This window comes from Esox lucius, chromosome 21 (genome assembly GCF_011004845.1).
Source record: "Esox lucius isolate fEsoLuc1 chromosome 21, fEsoLuc1.pri, whole genome shotgun sequence".
In the NCBI taxonomy this organism is placed as follows: domain Eukaryota; kingdom Metazoa; phylum Chordata; class Actinopteri; order Esociformes; family Esocidae; genus Esox; species Esox lucius.
The window spans coordinates 19,330,756-19,344,190 of NC_047589.1; the positions used below are offsets into that span (position 1 = coordinate 19,330,756).

Sequence of the window (13,435 nt, forward strand, 5' to 3'; positions counted from 1 at the left end):
GTGTAGTCTATGGACATATATCTGCTTTCGAGTGTCTCTTTCATTTCCTCTGTTAGGGTGCGTCTTTCTGCATACCTTTTTTTTTCTCGGTGCGGCGTGGATTGAGGTATTGGATTCTGCAGTCTGCTTGCAGACAGATAATCTTAAAGAAACATTCCTCATCCCGGTACTTTTTTTCTACTCCTTGGTGCTACATCGAGGAAGTTATATATTCGTAAACACGAAGTATGCATTAACTATTGGTGAAAGGAGAGACAGAGCGAGAGAAAGAGCGAGAGAGAGTGCGAGAGAGAGAGCTAGAGAGAGAGAGAGAGAGAGAGAGAGAGAGAGAGAGTGAGAGAGAGAGAGACTAGTCGACCTACAAGACTGGATGATCCTCAACGAACACCATTCATCGCTTGATACAATAGAGGAAGAAATAATGAGATGAGCAAATTTTTTCATTTCGATTTTTTTTTATCGAAGTTGATTGCCCAGGGTTTTACGCATCGCGGAACAGTAAAACCAATTAGGATGGATACCCACTCAACAGCATGATTTTCTTTTCACCATAAACGGATGGAAGAAGAATAACTAGAGCTGATTTCTTCCGATATCTGTTTCATCGGAAGATTGTAAAGGTGGTGCGATCAGGGAAATCTGATGACGGACCTATTAATCTGGTCAGTGCATCAGAAGCACCAAAAGGTTCTGGAAACGTTTGGTTGGAAATGTTTGGACTTGCTTTTGGTTTTATACGAAACTGGTGACTAGTAGACTAGTTGGGATTTCTCTCTCTTTCTCTGCCTTTATCTCTCTCTGTGGAATGTTCATCTTTTTATTCAAGAAATTGAACTGAGGGGAAGACGTTTGCCGGATTATCAGTTATATTTTTATTGAATGTTTGGAAAGGTGGAATGGTATGCTATTGCGGTTTGCTGTCCATCTCCTTAAATCTCAGTCGTTTCCTCAAGTATTCCTTCATCTAAATGGAATTAGTTGAGCCTGAAGCCCCTTGTGAAAGGTACAGACATGGTACATGGGTACAGCCTCCTTCACGGTAAGTCGTCACTTCTATTAAACATAATTCACTGCCTATACCTTAAAACCTTCATTGAGTAGCGCAGCATTGATGATTTTATCTATTGACTAAAGCAGAGGATCTTGTTTGCGTTGTCAGTGCGTAACGAATTTCGTATGCACCAATCCCTAAAATAATGTGTAGGCTAAATTCTAACAGCATGCGTAGTGTACATTCCAATTGTACGAAGAGACATTATGGTTTATAGCTTGAAGACAAGGTTAACACGTTTTCAAATGTATGGTGAATAGTGCGTAAATGGCCAGTCTGCTGTATGGTACATTATAATGTACTGTAGTAGGTACCCCAAGCCTGCCTATTCGTTGCGCATCCAATTGCAAAAAAAGTTGAGAAACTTTGAGCAATGAGATTGATTGACATTAATATTTATGATAAATTCAATTTTTTTCATGGTAAGCATATTTTGTTATAATGCCCATATTTTAGTATTTTGATAAACGTGAATCTATTATACCAAATACACTTAATTAATGTATCTAAAACAACTATCCAGAAAAGAAAAATAATTTTGAATAGGGAGTTAAGCTGGCATTAAAATCTGCATATAGGTGCTACCAACATTGACTTGTGTCTTATTGCAGTTGTTGCAAGTCTACTCATAATTGGGTTGTCTGGGGCAACGAAGAAGGAAGCAGGTAGTCCTATAATTTTTATCTATCTATCTATCTATCTATCCTTCTATCTATCTATTTCTTTATCTATCTATATATCTATCTATCTATCTATTTACTCACCTCTCTGGTTGTCCATATGTCTATATACATTATATAGCCTAGCACTCACTTGATGGTTCTCTTGGAAGGTTAAAAGTCTATCCTGTATAAATGTATGAATACGAAATCCACTTCACCCTGCTACTGTGCTGTATTTTCATTATTTGTAGTGAAAAACAATTCTGGAGTAAAGCCTGCAGGTCAATGTGGCACCTGGGTGAAAGAAGGAGATGGAGGACTGTTTACTTCTCCCAACTACCCCAGCAAATACCCCCCAGAAGTAGAGTGTGTTTACATCATTGAAGGTTAGTAGTAACTGTCTTCATTACAAAGCCCAGTGCTTGACTTGGGCAGGAGCTAACAGGAGCTGAGTACCAACATCTCAATCTTTTTTATAGCTTGAGCTTTTGAACCTCTTGAATATTAGCTCTAAAGTGTTGTGGCTCCTGCACCTGAATGTAAACACCACCACTGATAAATGTTCTCCCTAACGTTTTCCGACACTCAACACATTTCAAAGGCTGAATGCATACTCGTTGTAAATATTATTTGCAACTTCTAACATTCCATTACAGTGAGCACTGAGACTGAGGCCTGGTTTAACTTACAGTTTTAACTGTACTTGCTATTGTGGCAATTTGATAACATAGGCGCATACTGGCCTACATACTGTCCATCAAACAGTGGAGAGAAAAGACATCCCATAACATTTAAACATGAAAATAGCTTTTGGAATAAAGACTGTATGATCCAGTAGCAGTCAATGTGTGGAGTTCAAAATGGCTTTCATTCCGTGAAACAAGCAGGACATGACTTTGTCTTTCAACACATATTTAGTAACTGAATATGTGGATATATTGCAGACACATTGTGTTGTGGAATATGATACTCTCTAACATGATGGTATCCTAACTACTTAATCATCGTAGATCCAGGCAAGAAATGATAACCATCTGTCTTTTTAAATCCTCGCTGACTACTTGAGTTCAGCCTTCTGTGAATAGGGAGGGGCCAAAGTTGTGGATGGAGGTTTGTCATCTTAATCAAATGTTGAGGTTTGTTCCCAGTAATAAAGTGTAGAGATTGGCCTGTTCAGTTGACACATGTGCAGTGGATGTTTGTCTGATGATGGTAATGAAATCAGACAGTGAGTTGAAATCTCAGTCATTTACATTTTCATACTGGGAGGTTGATATTTGATTAATCAGTGGAAGAGATTAGGTTACATCCCTAATGAGATTAACAAAATGAATACATGAAATATCTTCTCTACCGAAAGTCTTTATTACTGGACTAGAGGAAGTTTACTTCTGCAGTATCATCTGAGTTATGATTTGAAGTGGACCTCAATGATTTGGATGATGGCCCAGACACTTAGCCTCATTTAACATCCTGACCTGAGGGAATTCAGGGTTGCTTGATCAAGATTGTCAAACAAGTGAACCTGTGGGAAATTATCCGTACTGACCAATTGGATCAAAATGCTTGCTTCAAAATACTTAGAACATCCTTCACCAAAACATAACAGTTATTTTTATCAGAGGTGGTCTCAAAAAAGTTAGGGATTGTGTTTTTCTTAGAAGTTCATCCACGTAAGCCACATATAATTTCCCTCATCAATTTTAAGTTATTTTCTTTTTTTTAAACATTGTGCTCCCTGGGTTGTCAGTATTCGGCTTATTGACCTAAAGTAAACACATGCTGAACAATGTACTATGTATGTGATTTATTAATCCGGCTTATATACTCTCTTTGTCTCCTCCAGCTCCTCCAAGGCTGTGTATTGATCTCTTCTTTGATGAGAGATATTCTATAGAGCCTTCATGGGAATGTAAATTTGACAACATCGAAGTGCGGGACGGCCCCTTTGGCTTCTCCCCAATAATCGGACGCTACTGTGGCCAGACCATTCCTCCCTTCATCAGAAGCAGCGGACGATACCTCTGGATAAAATTTGTTTCTGACGGCGAACTGGAGGCAATTGGATTTTTGGCGAATTACAACTTCACTGCAGGTAAAAATCAACCCATAATATCCATGTTACTTATCAAACACAACATAATGATGGTGTTGACACGGCAAAAAGAGGCTAGTTCAGGAGTTCAGTGCAAACATTGACTCAAAGTCTCATTAGCAGTCTGTTCATACCGTATCTGCTGAAAAACACCTACATTGTTTTCACGTTTTTTAGCAGTAACCACTGTTAAGCCAATGCCGTCACTCAAAATGTGCATTGACTGTAATTTGCTTTATATACAATGTATACTCTGAGGGAGACCCTCCAAAAGAAGAAAAAGATGGTTGTAGGTTGAGACCTTTTTATGAACCTGTAAGAGAACAGGTCAGGGAAGCTGACCGATTAGGAGCTAGAAACTTTGAATGCACTGGGCAAGCTCAGAGGTGGACTGATCATTGATTGCATTGGTAGTGATATGACTGTTTCTCAGGAGGGTTAATGACTAGACACCTTGTAGTCGAAACCTCAAGTGAACAACTTGTAATGTCTTCCAGTGTCCAGAAGAGGGAATTATTGTACATTTCAGCTGAAATGCCAATTTATAAAAATAGAAACAAACTCTTAACCCAAGACTACCCAGGCCAGTTCCTGGAGATCTACTGTAGGTTTTCTCTTCAACCCCATGTGTGACTAACCTGATTTAGCTTTTCATCTATCTAATTATAAGAATCAGGTGCGTTAAATTAGAGTTGGAGAGAAAACCTACAGGACAGTAGATCTCCAGGAACAGGGTTTGGCTGCCCTGCCTTAATTTATAGGCATATAATCTAATGGATACATGTCCCTACATGGAGTTGAGAGGAAGTTCTCAGCTAGCGCTAACACAACAACTAGACGTCTATGGAAACAATTATCTTTGCTGTTGCTGCTGAAAGAAGTCCTTGGGGAAATACCTTGCTACTACACAAAGTGTGGCATTTATCTCAGCTTCTAGCCAGCAGCCACAATCACAGGCATGTTGGCCAGTGTGAGTTGCTGTAGTAACATCTACATTGTATATACAGTATATAATTGCCTTTGTGGAGATTTAGTTTGATTGCTTCCATCAGTGTTTTCTGGTCACAGAAGTGTTTAAGGGGGTATGGGGGGAAGTGAAAGTGTGTCAGACTAATTTGTACTGTTGAACAAAATCCTCCCAATTACCTCCCTCTGTGTTCCATGAGAATACTTGACTCTTCATTTGCATCACCTTCTGGCTGGTTTCCCATTAACCAAGCTGTGAATGGATTTACGACAAGCTTTCAAAGCCCAACCATGATTCAATATCTGCTTTTGTCTCCTGTTTGCTGAGCGGTCTGTACCCTTGGTTGGGTCCAGGTAACATTGTCAACCCCTTTAGCCTGTTGTGAAGGGTTCAATGGAGTACTGCCCACAACTGCCTGATACATAGGAGAATCACCATCGCAACTTTGGTAGAGTGACCTGCTGAATCAAGTTCCTTGGAGATTTGATTCTTCTTAAGAACATATATCAGTTCATATCTGGCATTACATTTTGCCCCGAAGCTCTTTACAGAGACATGACCTGCAACTGTCAATGGAGACAGAAGATAGCCCTTCCTCTACCCCCATAGAGTTTACAGACATGATTCTACACACATACATTTCCCATACACCCATATACCCTGACCTTTTATACTACAGCAGTTGATAAATAGACCAGCTATAATGGGGTGAGGAAGTAATGGGATTGTTGTTTTGTACCTGACAGTTTTTTTTCACTTGCTTAGGGTTATGCTGGGCAGCTGAACCTACCCAGTCAGATAGTTGAATAGAGATGGAGTGAGGTCAAGATCAAAGATGGGAAGTGGTAACAGGGTAGTGGTATAGTTAGTTAGGTTGATGCAGTGTATGTTTTTTTTTTTTTTTTTTAAATAATATTGTGGTTATCTTTGAAAAACTGCTGTCTACTGGTGGAGACTCTTTTCAAATTGCTGAGGAAGAAAAAAAAACATGTCTCTCCCAGTCTTGATAAGAAATATCTGTGGCATATGATTTACATAATTAAAGGAGATAAAAGTCTTGAATTCACTCAACTTGATTCTCCAAAATCTGGCTGTGTGGAGAGAGAGGTTCACATCTGCCTCTGCCTGGCTAATGCTCCTAGGCCATGCTAATTCACACGGGGCTACTTGAGATGAATGAAAGCAAGTTGAGAGGAGGAGAGAGAACTGTTCTACCCCCTTTCCTCACCTTCTCTTCTCCCTTGCTTTTTATTCATCCGAAATGCCCTGTCCACGTACAATGGAGAGGGGAGCAAAAAAGAAAAGTGAACTGAAATCAAATGTGATTAATCACAGGTTTTTCCACTCACCATGTCTTCCTGTCCCGCTCGGTTTTGTCAATCACCAGGAGATGAAAGATTAAATAGCCATTATGATTCAGCCACTCCTTCTGCTACAGAAAACTCCCCTCACAGCCTACATACTCTACTGCAGATAGAGGACTAGGCCTAGAGGCAAACTGACCGGAAATATCAGTTCAGATCATTGTAATCAATGGGCAAGTAGTCATATGATTTCAGGGTGGATTTAAACTAATTCCACTTGTCATTGTTTATTTACACAGGTGGTACCTTTTCTATGTAATCCTACAAGCAGCATTCAGACATTTACAAAATGGGCAAACAGATAGGAAATCATTCATTTCCTATCCGTATGTCATTCTCTGGTGAGGACTCACACTGATACTGCACTGAGGTTGGAAGGAGGACACTGAGGTAGAGGTAGAGGTGCCTGGAATCTCATCCAGCCCTGAGTCATGCTAGGTTTTGAAGTATGCCATGTGGAAGTCGGACGGTGCTGATGCCCATTCGCTGTCATTTCAATCCAAACACACCACAGCCCTGGCAGGATATGCTGCCTCAATTAGAACTATATTAGAGATTTCAGAGCAGTTTGTCAAAGCAACTGTAAGGAGAGCATGTCATTGTAATGAGAGAGTACATGTATTGAAAATAAGAGTATGTAATTGTAGTGCAGTGTTCCAATTTGAAACGCAGTTCAAATGCAAATACACTTGTTGGAATTATCTTGTTCAAACTAGATATTAATTAGTTCAAACGACTTCATTGTTCTTTTGTTTAATTATGCCTCGTTTGTTTTGCAGCACGAGTTATCAGACCACCTAGTGCCTGCTAAGGCCAGACAGAGTAATGGTTGCTGCAGCTATTTACTGGTTTCAACCATTGGAGTGATTATAAATTCACAGGTCTTGGATTGTCTTACACATTGCTGCATTGGAATTCCAGAGCATGTAAGTGGACAAATGTGGAATGACGAATGGAGTGTTATTGTTTGAGAGCCCTACTCTGCCGCTCCAGTTTCCACTTAGCTACAAGCATATTCTTGTTGTTTATCAATATTATTTTAATTACAACCATCCTGCTTTATTCTCAACCTACTGTAACTCTTATTAATTTGTATTAGTTTGTAATTTTATTTTATTTTCAAACTTTCTGAAAATATCTATTTTCTATTTACAAGGATATTAAGTGTGCCTTGACGACTGTCAAATGCCTTCAATTTTTTTTTGTAATAGAAGTTAAAAACCATGGTATTGATATATTCAACTCATATTTAAATTAGATATCCTTAATATTAAAGGCAGAATCAGATTCCTAAGTTTCTGTTTTTAGAAGGATTACTGTGTCCCTGAAAACCAGATGTTTCCATTTCCTTGGTACACCATGGACCTGTTGACCCAAACAATTAGGCGTAGAGTATTCAGTAAATATGAATATGTGTTGCCTTGGTCTTCAGGCCTTCAATAATTTTCTTACAAATATTTTGCAGTCATTATAAATTGAAACCACTCAGGACATTATGGTGTCACATGGGCAATGGCCACAGTATAAACTGCTCTAGGATCATCTACTGACTTGGAAATAGTGAAAACCCATCCATTCCTTCTCTTCCTCCCAAGGACAAGTTGACTGCCCACACTGTCTGTCTGATATACCGCCATGTCTCGTAAAAACCCCCAACCCCGTTCGGTTCAAGTTCTGCTGCGGTCACCCCTGCCTGCTCCGCACATTTCCAGTTGTGAAAGATGGCCGCTTTCCGTAACCTTGGACCGTTTTGTCCTTTCTAGTATGGCTATATCTAGTGCAAGGGGAGAGAGTCCCAGGGAGGGATCATAGTCTGAATTGTAATAGGGAAAAAGGTGCGTGCAGAACGGGTTGTCTGTCTGTGTCTCTGGGGCAGCGCAGGATAGAACAACGCTGTTACCCTTCACTCTAACCTTACAGAGATGCTGATGAGGGCTGGGAAACAAACTGCAAGAGGGTTAGCTAAACAAGTTGCACCCTGGGGAGATTTTGTGTGCTTGATTGTGTGTGCACACCCACCTCTGTGTGTGCGTGTGCGTGCACGCACTTACATCTGTGTGAGTTATGTGAATCGTCATGTGTGTGTATCTACCTCAAACCCCTCCCAGATTCCAATTACCCCCCCCCCGCCCCCGGAGACACTATTCATACTCTGATCTCACTGTGATCAGTATTGGAGCAGTACGGTCTGTGAGGCGGGAGATGGAGTCTAGTCTTTATCCACCAGCTGCTGAATGCTGTTGTATCATGCAGAGAAGAAATATTTCCTTTGTTGTTGTTTTTTTTTAACAGTGTAAAATATAGTTTCTGGCGTTGTGGCTGTGTTTTGAAATAAAGTATACAGGAGGTATAGCTCTAGTTTTGATCCTTTGGGGCGATTAGGAGGAGGAGGATTTACGGGTAGTGTATTTTTGCAGTTCTCTTACACTGTGTAATATTTCACTTATTTATTTCACTTATTTAAGCCCTTCCAGCTGTTTGTCTTATTGCACTTTAATAATTACCAATGCATTTATAACAACAGTCTCAAAGTTAGCTGCTTAGTTTCAAGGTGAAACTTATCTCCCCATGTCCAGTGGTTGATATATGCTCATTGCATCCGCCCTTTGAAATGCCTGGTCAGCATTATAATGTAAGCTCACACTATCATGACTTACAACCTCATCTCCTCCATTTTCCGGGGAGGCTGTTTTTTCAGATGCTAAGAGGTCAGGCCATGACTAATGAATGTGTAATCTAGATTAGATTTTGATTGATCCCAGGCACCTACACCCACATGCCTATTTGGCTTATAATGGACTGGGAATTGTATTTGATTGAAATCTATCTAATGACCTTAGAGATTACAGTTGGAATAGGATGTATGGACCCCGTCGTCCAGGAGGCAACTCCATGAGATTGGACTTCGATGAATTCAAACTGGAAAATTGAAAAGTGAACTAAAGCAATCGACCCTCATCACTCCTTGGAGAAGATATACTTCATAGCCAGTTAATTTTCCCTCTCAGTTTCAGAAATGTCTATAAAGGCACTGAATAAAGACTGAACGTTTAGTTCCTTAACATTTACTGTGCGTTTTTGGAACTGAAAATGTCCCTTTCTTTTGTCTTTCTACCTCTTTCTGTAATAGTAACAAAAAGTGTGAGCAGTGGCAATCGAAATCTTGGCAGAGGTAGAAAGGGATAATCACTCACCATTATTTCGAGACGGGTGAAGCATGTGAGCGAGCTTACTTTCACCCTGCTTAATTTGAGAGATGGCACCCGGAGTCTGGCAAAACAAATGGTTGGCAAGGCGAGGCTAGAGGAGTGTGGCAGTGTGAGGAATGAAACGAGAGGCAGTGCAAGTCTGGAACACTAGTCTAGAGAAACAAGGAGCAAACTGGGTAAAGGAGAGGGGAACTTGGGAAAGACAAGGAGGAGAGATATTAAGAGAGGAGAAGATGAAAGATAAAAAGAGTCAGAGAGAACTGTGGAGAGGAGAAGACAAGAGATAAGAAGAGGAGGGAATTTAGGCCAGGAGAATGGAAAAGGAGAATAATAGGGCACAGGAGAGAGGTGGAATATTCCTTTTTAATCTGTTGTCCCTTCTGTTGGGTAAAGAGCATATTATAGTGTAAAAAGCAGTGATATAGTGATAGTCTAGTGTTATGGCATCTCTCTTGGCTTTTGTAATGATGTGGAACAGAAGTCTACTTTGGTCCTTCCACCTGAGGCAGGCAAGCAGGCAGGACGGCGCTGGGAATATCATTTCATTTGGAGGGCCCAGGAATCTGTAGGGAGCCAACAGAGGAACCCAAGGTAAATGTGCCCTGAAAAAGTGGAGAGAGTGAGAGAGAAGGGGAGAGAGGGTGAGAGAGAAGGGGAGAGAGGGTGAGAGAGAAGGGGAGAGAGGGTGAGAGAGAAGGGGAGAGAGGGTGAGAGCGAAGGGGAGAGAGGGTGAGAGAGAAGGGGAGAGAGGGTGAGAGAGAAGGGGAGAGAAGGGGAGAGAGAAGGGGAGAGAGGGTGAGAGCGAGAGAGAGAAGGCTGAGAAAGTGACCTGGGGCCCTATTCCTGTCAACTGGGGTGATCTTCATGTAGGACTTACAACTCGTAATGAGCACACGTAGCGTCTGCTCATTTATCGCAAACACTGGGGATCGTCATGCTAATGTCACACATTAATGCTTCTTCTCATTACAGATATGAATGCAGCAACACTTAATACCTCAATTTCTCCTCTTCTAGAGAGATTTTCCCCTATGGGTGTTACTGTAACGCCACTGTTGTTAATATGAGTGTTGCTGTAATGCCAGTGTTGTTACTATGAGTGTTACTGTAACGCCAGTGTTGTTACTATGGGTGTTACTGTAACAACAGTGTTGTTACTATGGGTGTTACTGTAACAGCAGTGTTGTTACTATGAGTGTTACTGTAATGCCAGTGTTGTTACTATGGGTGTTACTGTAATACCAGTGTTGTCTGTGTGGTTCCTGCTGTACTACCAGTGATTATCTCTTAAAACAAACTGGAGGCCACGTACTCCACACAGTTTGTCTTCACTGTTCAAGTTATATTGGTTGCGTATGGCAGATGATTATGGCTGGTTTATGCAAAGTGCTGGTGAATCTAAATTCACCGGGGCGGTGTCTATATCTTATGATTGCCTGACGGTAGCAGCAAGAGTAGCCCATGGCTTGGGTAGCTGAGGTCCAGGATGAGGTTTCTGGTCCTCCTGTGGCACAGAGTTAATCTCCTGGAGGACTGAACATTACATCCGCCAAGGGGCCACCCGATTGTGGACGGTGCAGTTGCCAAATCTGGCGGCTTTGTAGCTTAAAAAATGACTTTCTATGTCAGATCTGTAGGTGTTTGTGATGGTCCTGTGGGACTCTGCAAGGGCTGGCGCCCCCACCATGTTGGCTGTGTTTTTAGATCTATCACTGTGGTGTTGTTAACATACTTGATGATTCAGTTGGAATCAAATGTGGACCTAATGTGGTGGGTGAACAAGGGGGTATAAGTATGGGCTGAGTATACACCCTTGGGTCAGTCACAGTATCAATGTCATCTCCCATGGCTCCGTTGGGATGGAATATGAATTGCAGTGGGTCATAGCTGGTTGGTATGACATGGTCTTAAAGCATTTTCTGATGACTGTAGTGAGTTTGTTCTACTGCTCAGTCAGTCAGCTTTGGTGACCTCGCAGTGTTTCGGTAGGGACAAACAACTGGGAAAGGGAGAGATTGTATATTAATATTAACATAGCAGCCTCGCAGTGGTTAGCATGCTTGAAAGTTGACCTCAGAGAATATAAGCCCACCATTGACATTAGCAGAGGGAGGGTAATGCTGAAGGCTCTTTTTTCATTTAATCGAAACATGAGATTTTTTTTTAGCTTGACTTTCCCTTTCATAATCCACTTTTATGCCTGATATAGTTCCCTCATGTTTGAACTTTAGAGTTTTGATTTTGACCTTATATTTATATTTACCATCTCTTTGATTGCTTTATGTGGAAGTCATAGCTGACACATTTCTACTACCTCACAGTTGTTATATGCTACAGTATGTGTTTGTCTGCAAACTTTATTTATGCCATATGTTTGTAGCTACTTTGCCTTGAGCAAAAGCATATAGATTTTGTCTTCCTGTAGCTTTTGTCACTTCCTGTAAAGGTAAATGCGTAGACGTGTCTTTCAAAGAGGAGCGATGCAGCACTATGCAGGTCTAATGTAATTTCCCAAAGTAATGCTATCAGACTGAAATGTTTGGCAAAGAAAAAGCCCCTGGCCAAGGTGGAACACAATGCAATGCAACACCACTCACTAATCTAGTATTATTTCTATTAGAGATGTTTGACTCATTTCAAAGGGACAATGAAAATTGCTTTTGTTACATAAAAATACTTTTTTTGTGTGGCAACCCTTTTTTTGTGTGTGTCTTCTATTGGTATTTTGTGAGTGACATTGAGAAAGAGTTATTCCTCCCTGTGCATTATAGGAAGGCAAAATCAAGAGAGGGTGTCTCTTTTGTTAAATTATCTGGCTTTTTTTCCAGCTGCACCAAAGCAACTGGAAAATAATAAGAACATTATTATTGTAATAATAAATAATAAGTTATTGTAATAAACAAAAGTGAAGCACATTTTAGTGTTTCATGTACACACAAAGTACAAAGGATAAAGATATTTCAAATGTTATATTAATATCCATTTCCAAAAAAATGTGACGCTGGGTAAAATGGAAATAAAAACAGAATGCTATGATGTGCAATTCATTTCATCCATACATTTAATTGGAAATTGTACAACGACAGCATATAAAATGTTGAACAGGATAAAGTAGATGTTGTTTTTTGGGGAAAAAATATATGCCCATTTAGAATTTTATGCAACACGTTGGTACATAGGCATCTTTATTACTCTGTTGCATCTCCTTCTTTTAACAGGGTTTAGGCACTGAGGAGACCAACTGCTGTAGCTTTGAATGTGAAGGATAGGATTTCAGCTTCCCAACAGTTCAGCATTATTGACGCCTTCACAGATGCAAGTCACCCATGCCATGTGCACTAATGCACCCCCATACAGATGTTGGCTTTTGAACTGTGCTGATAAGAAGCCGGATGGTCCCTTTCCTTTTTAGCCTGGAGGATGCGGTGTCCATGATTCCCAAAAAATAATTTCAAGTTTTTATCTCGATTTCACATTTTATTTTCCACTTTGTATCAGTCCATCTTAAATCAGCTCAGGCCCACAGAATGCACGGGCGGTTCTGAATATTCTTTATATATTGTTTCTTCTTTGCATGGTTGAGTTTTAACTTGCATTTGTGGATGCAGCGACGTAGAATGTCCACAGAAGATGGTTTTCAGAAGTGGTCCTGAGCCCATGCAGTGATTTCCACTACAGAATCGTGTCTGTTTTTAATCCAGTGTGGTCTGAGGGCCCGAAGATCATGGCCATCCACTATTGGTTTTCGGCCTTGTCCCTTGTGTACAGATCTCTCTGGATTTTCTGAATCTTTTAATGATATTATATACCGTTGATGATGATATCCCCAAACTCTTTCAAATTTTATGTTCTTAAATTATTTGCCTGTGCAGTCTTTCAGAGTGGTGAACCCCTCCCCATCTTCACTTCTGAAAGACTCACCCTGTCTGGGATGCTCTTTTTATACCCAATCAGGTTACTGACCTGTTGCCAATTGACCTAATTAGTTGTGAGATGTTCCACCAGCTTCATTTTTGTGTTACACAACTTTTCCAGTCTCTTGTGGCCCCTGTACCAGCTTTTTAAAACATGCTTCTGGCACCAAATT

At 40.6% G+C, this 13,435-nt stretch overlaps 1 protein-coding gene across 2 annotated transcripts in view; it reads left to right on the plus strand.

Moving 5' to 3' along the window:
* The first annotated feature begins 292 nt into the window (after nucleotides 1-292).
* neto1l (neuropilin (NRP) and tolloid (TLL)-like 1, like) overlaps nucleotides 293-13,435 on the plus strand; it is a 118,436-nt gene continuing 105,293 nt past the window's right edge. For both annotated transcript variants that reach the window (XM_020042030.2, XM_010885675.3), the window contains exons 1-4: nucleotides 293-1,039; nucleotides 1,663-1,716; nucleotides 1,965-2,099; nucleotides 3,560-3,808. In XM_020042030.2, coding sequence (XP_019897589.1) covers nucleotides 1,012-1,039; nucleotides 1,663-1,716; nucleotides 1,965-2,099; nucleotides 3,560-3,808 — 466 coding nt within the window. In that variant the 5' untranslated portion in view covers nucleotides 293-1,011. The remainder of the gene's footprint in view (nucleotides 1,040-1,662; nucleotides 1,717-1,964; nucleotides 2,100-3,559; nucleotides 3,809-13,435) is intronic.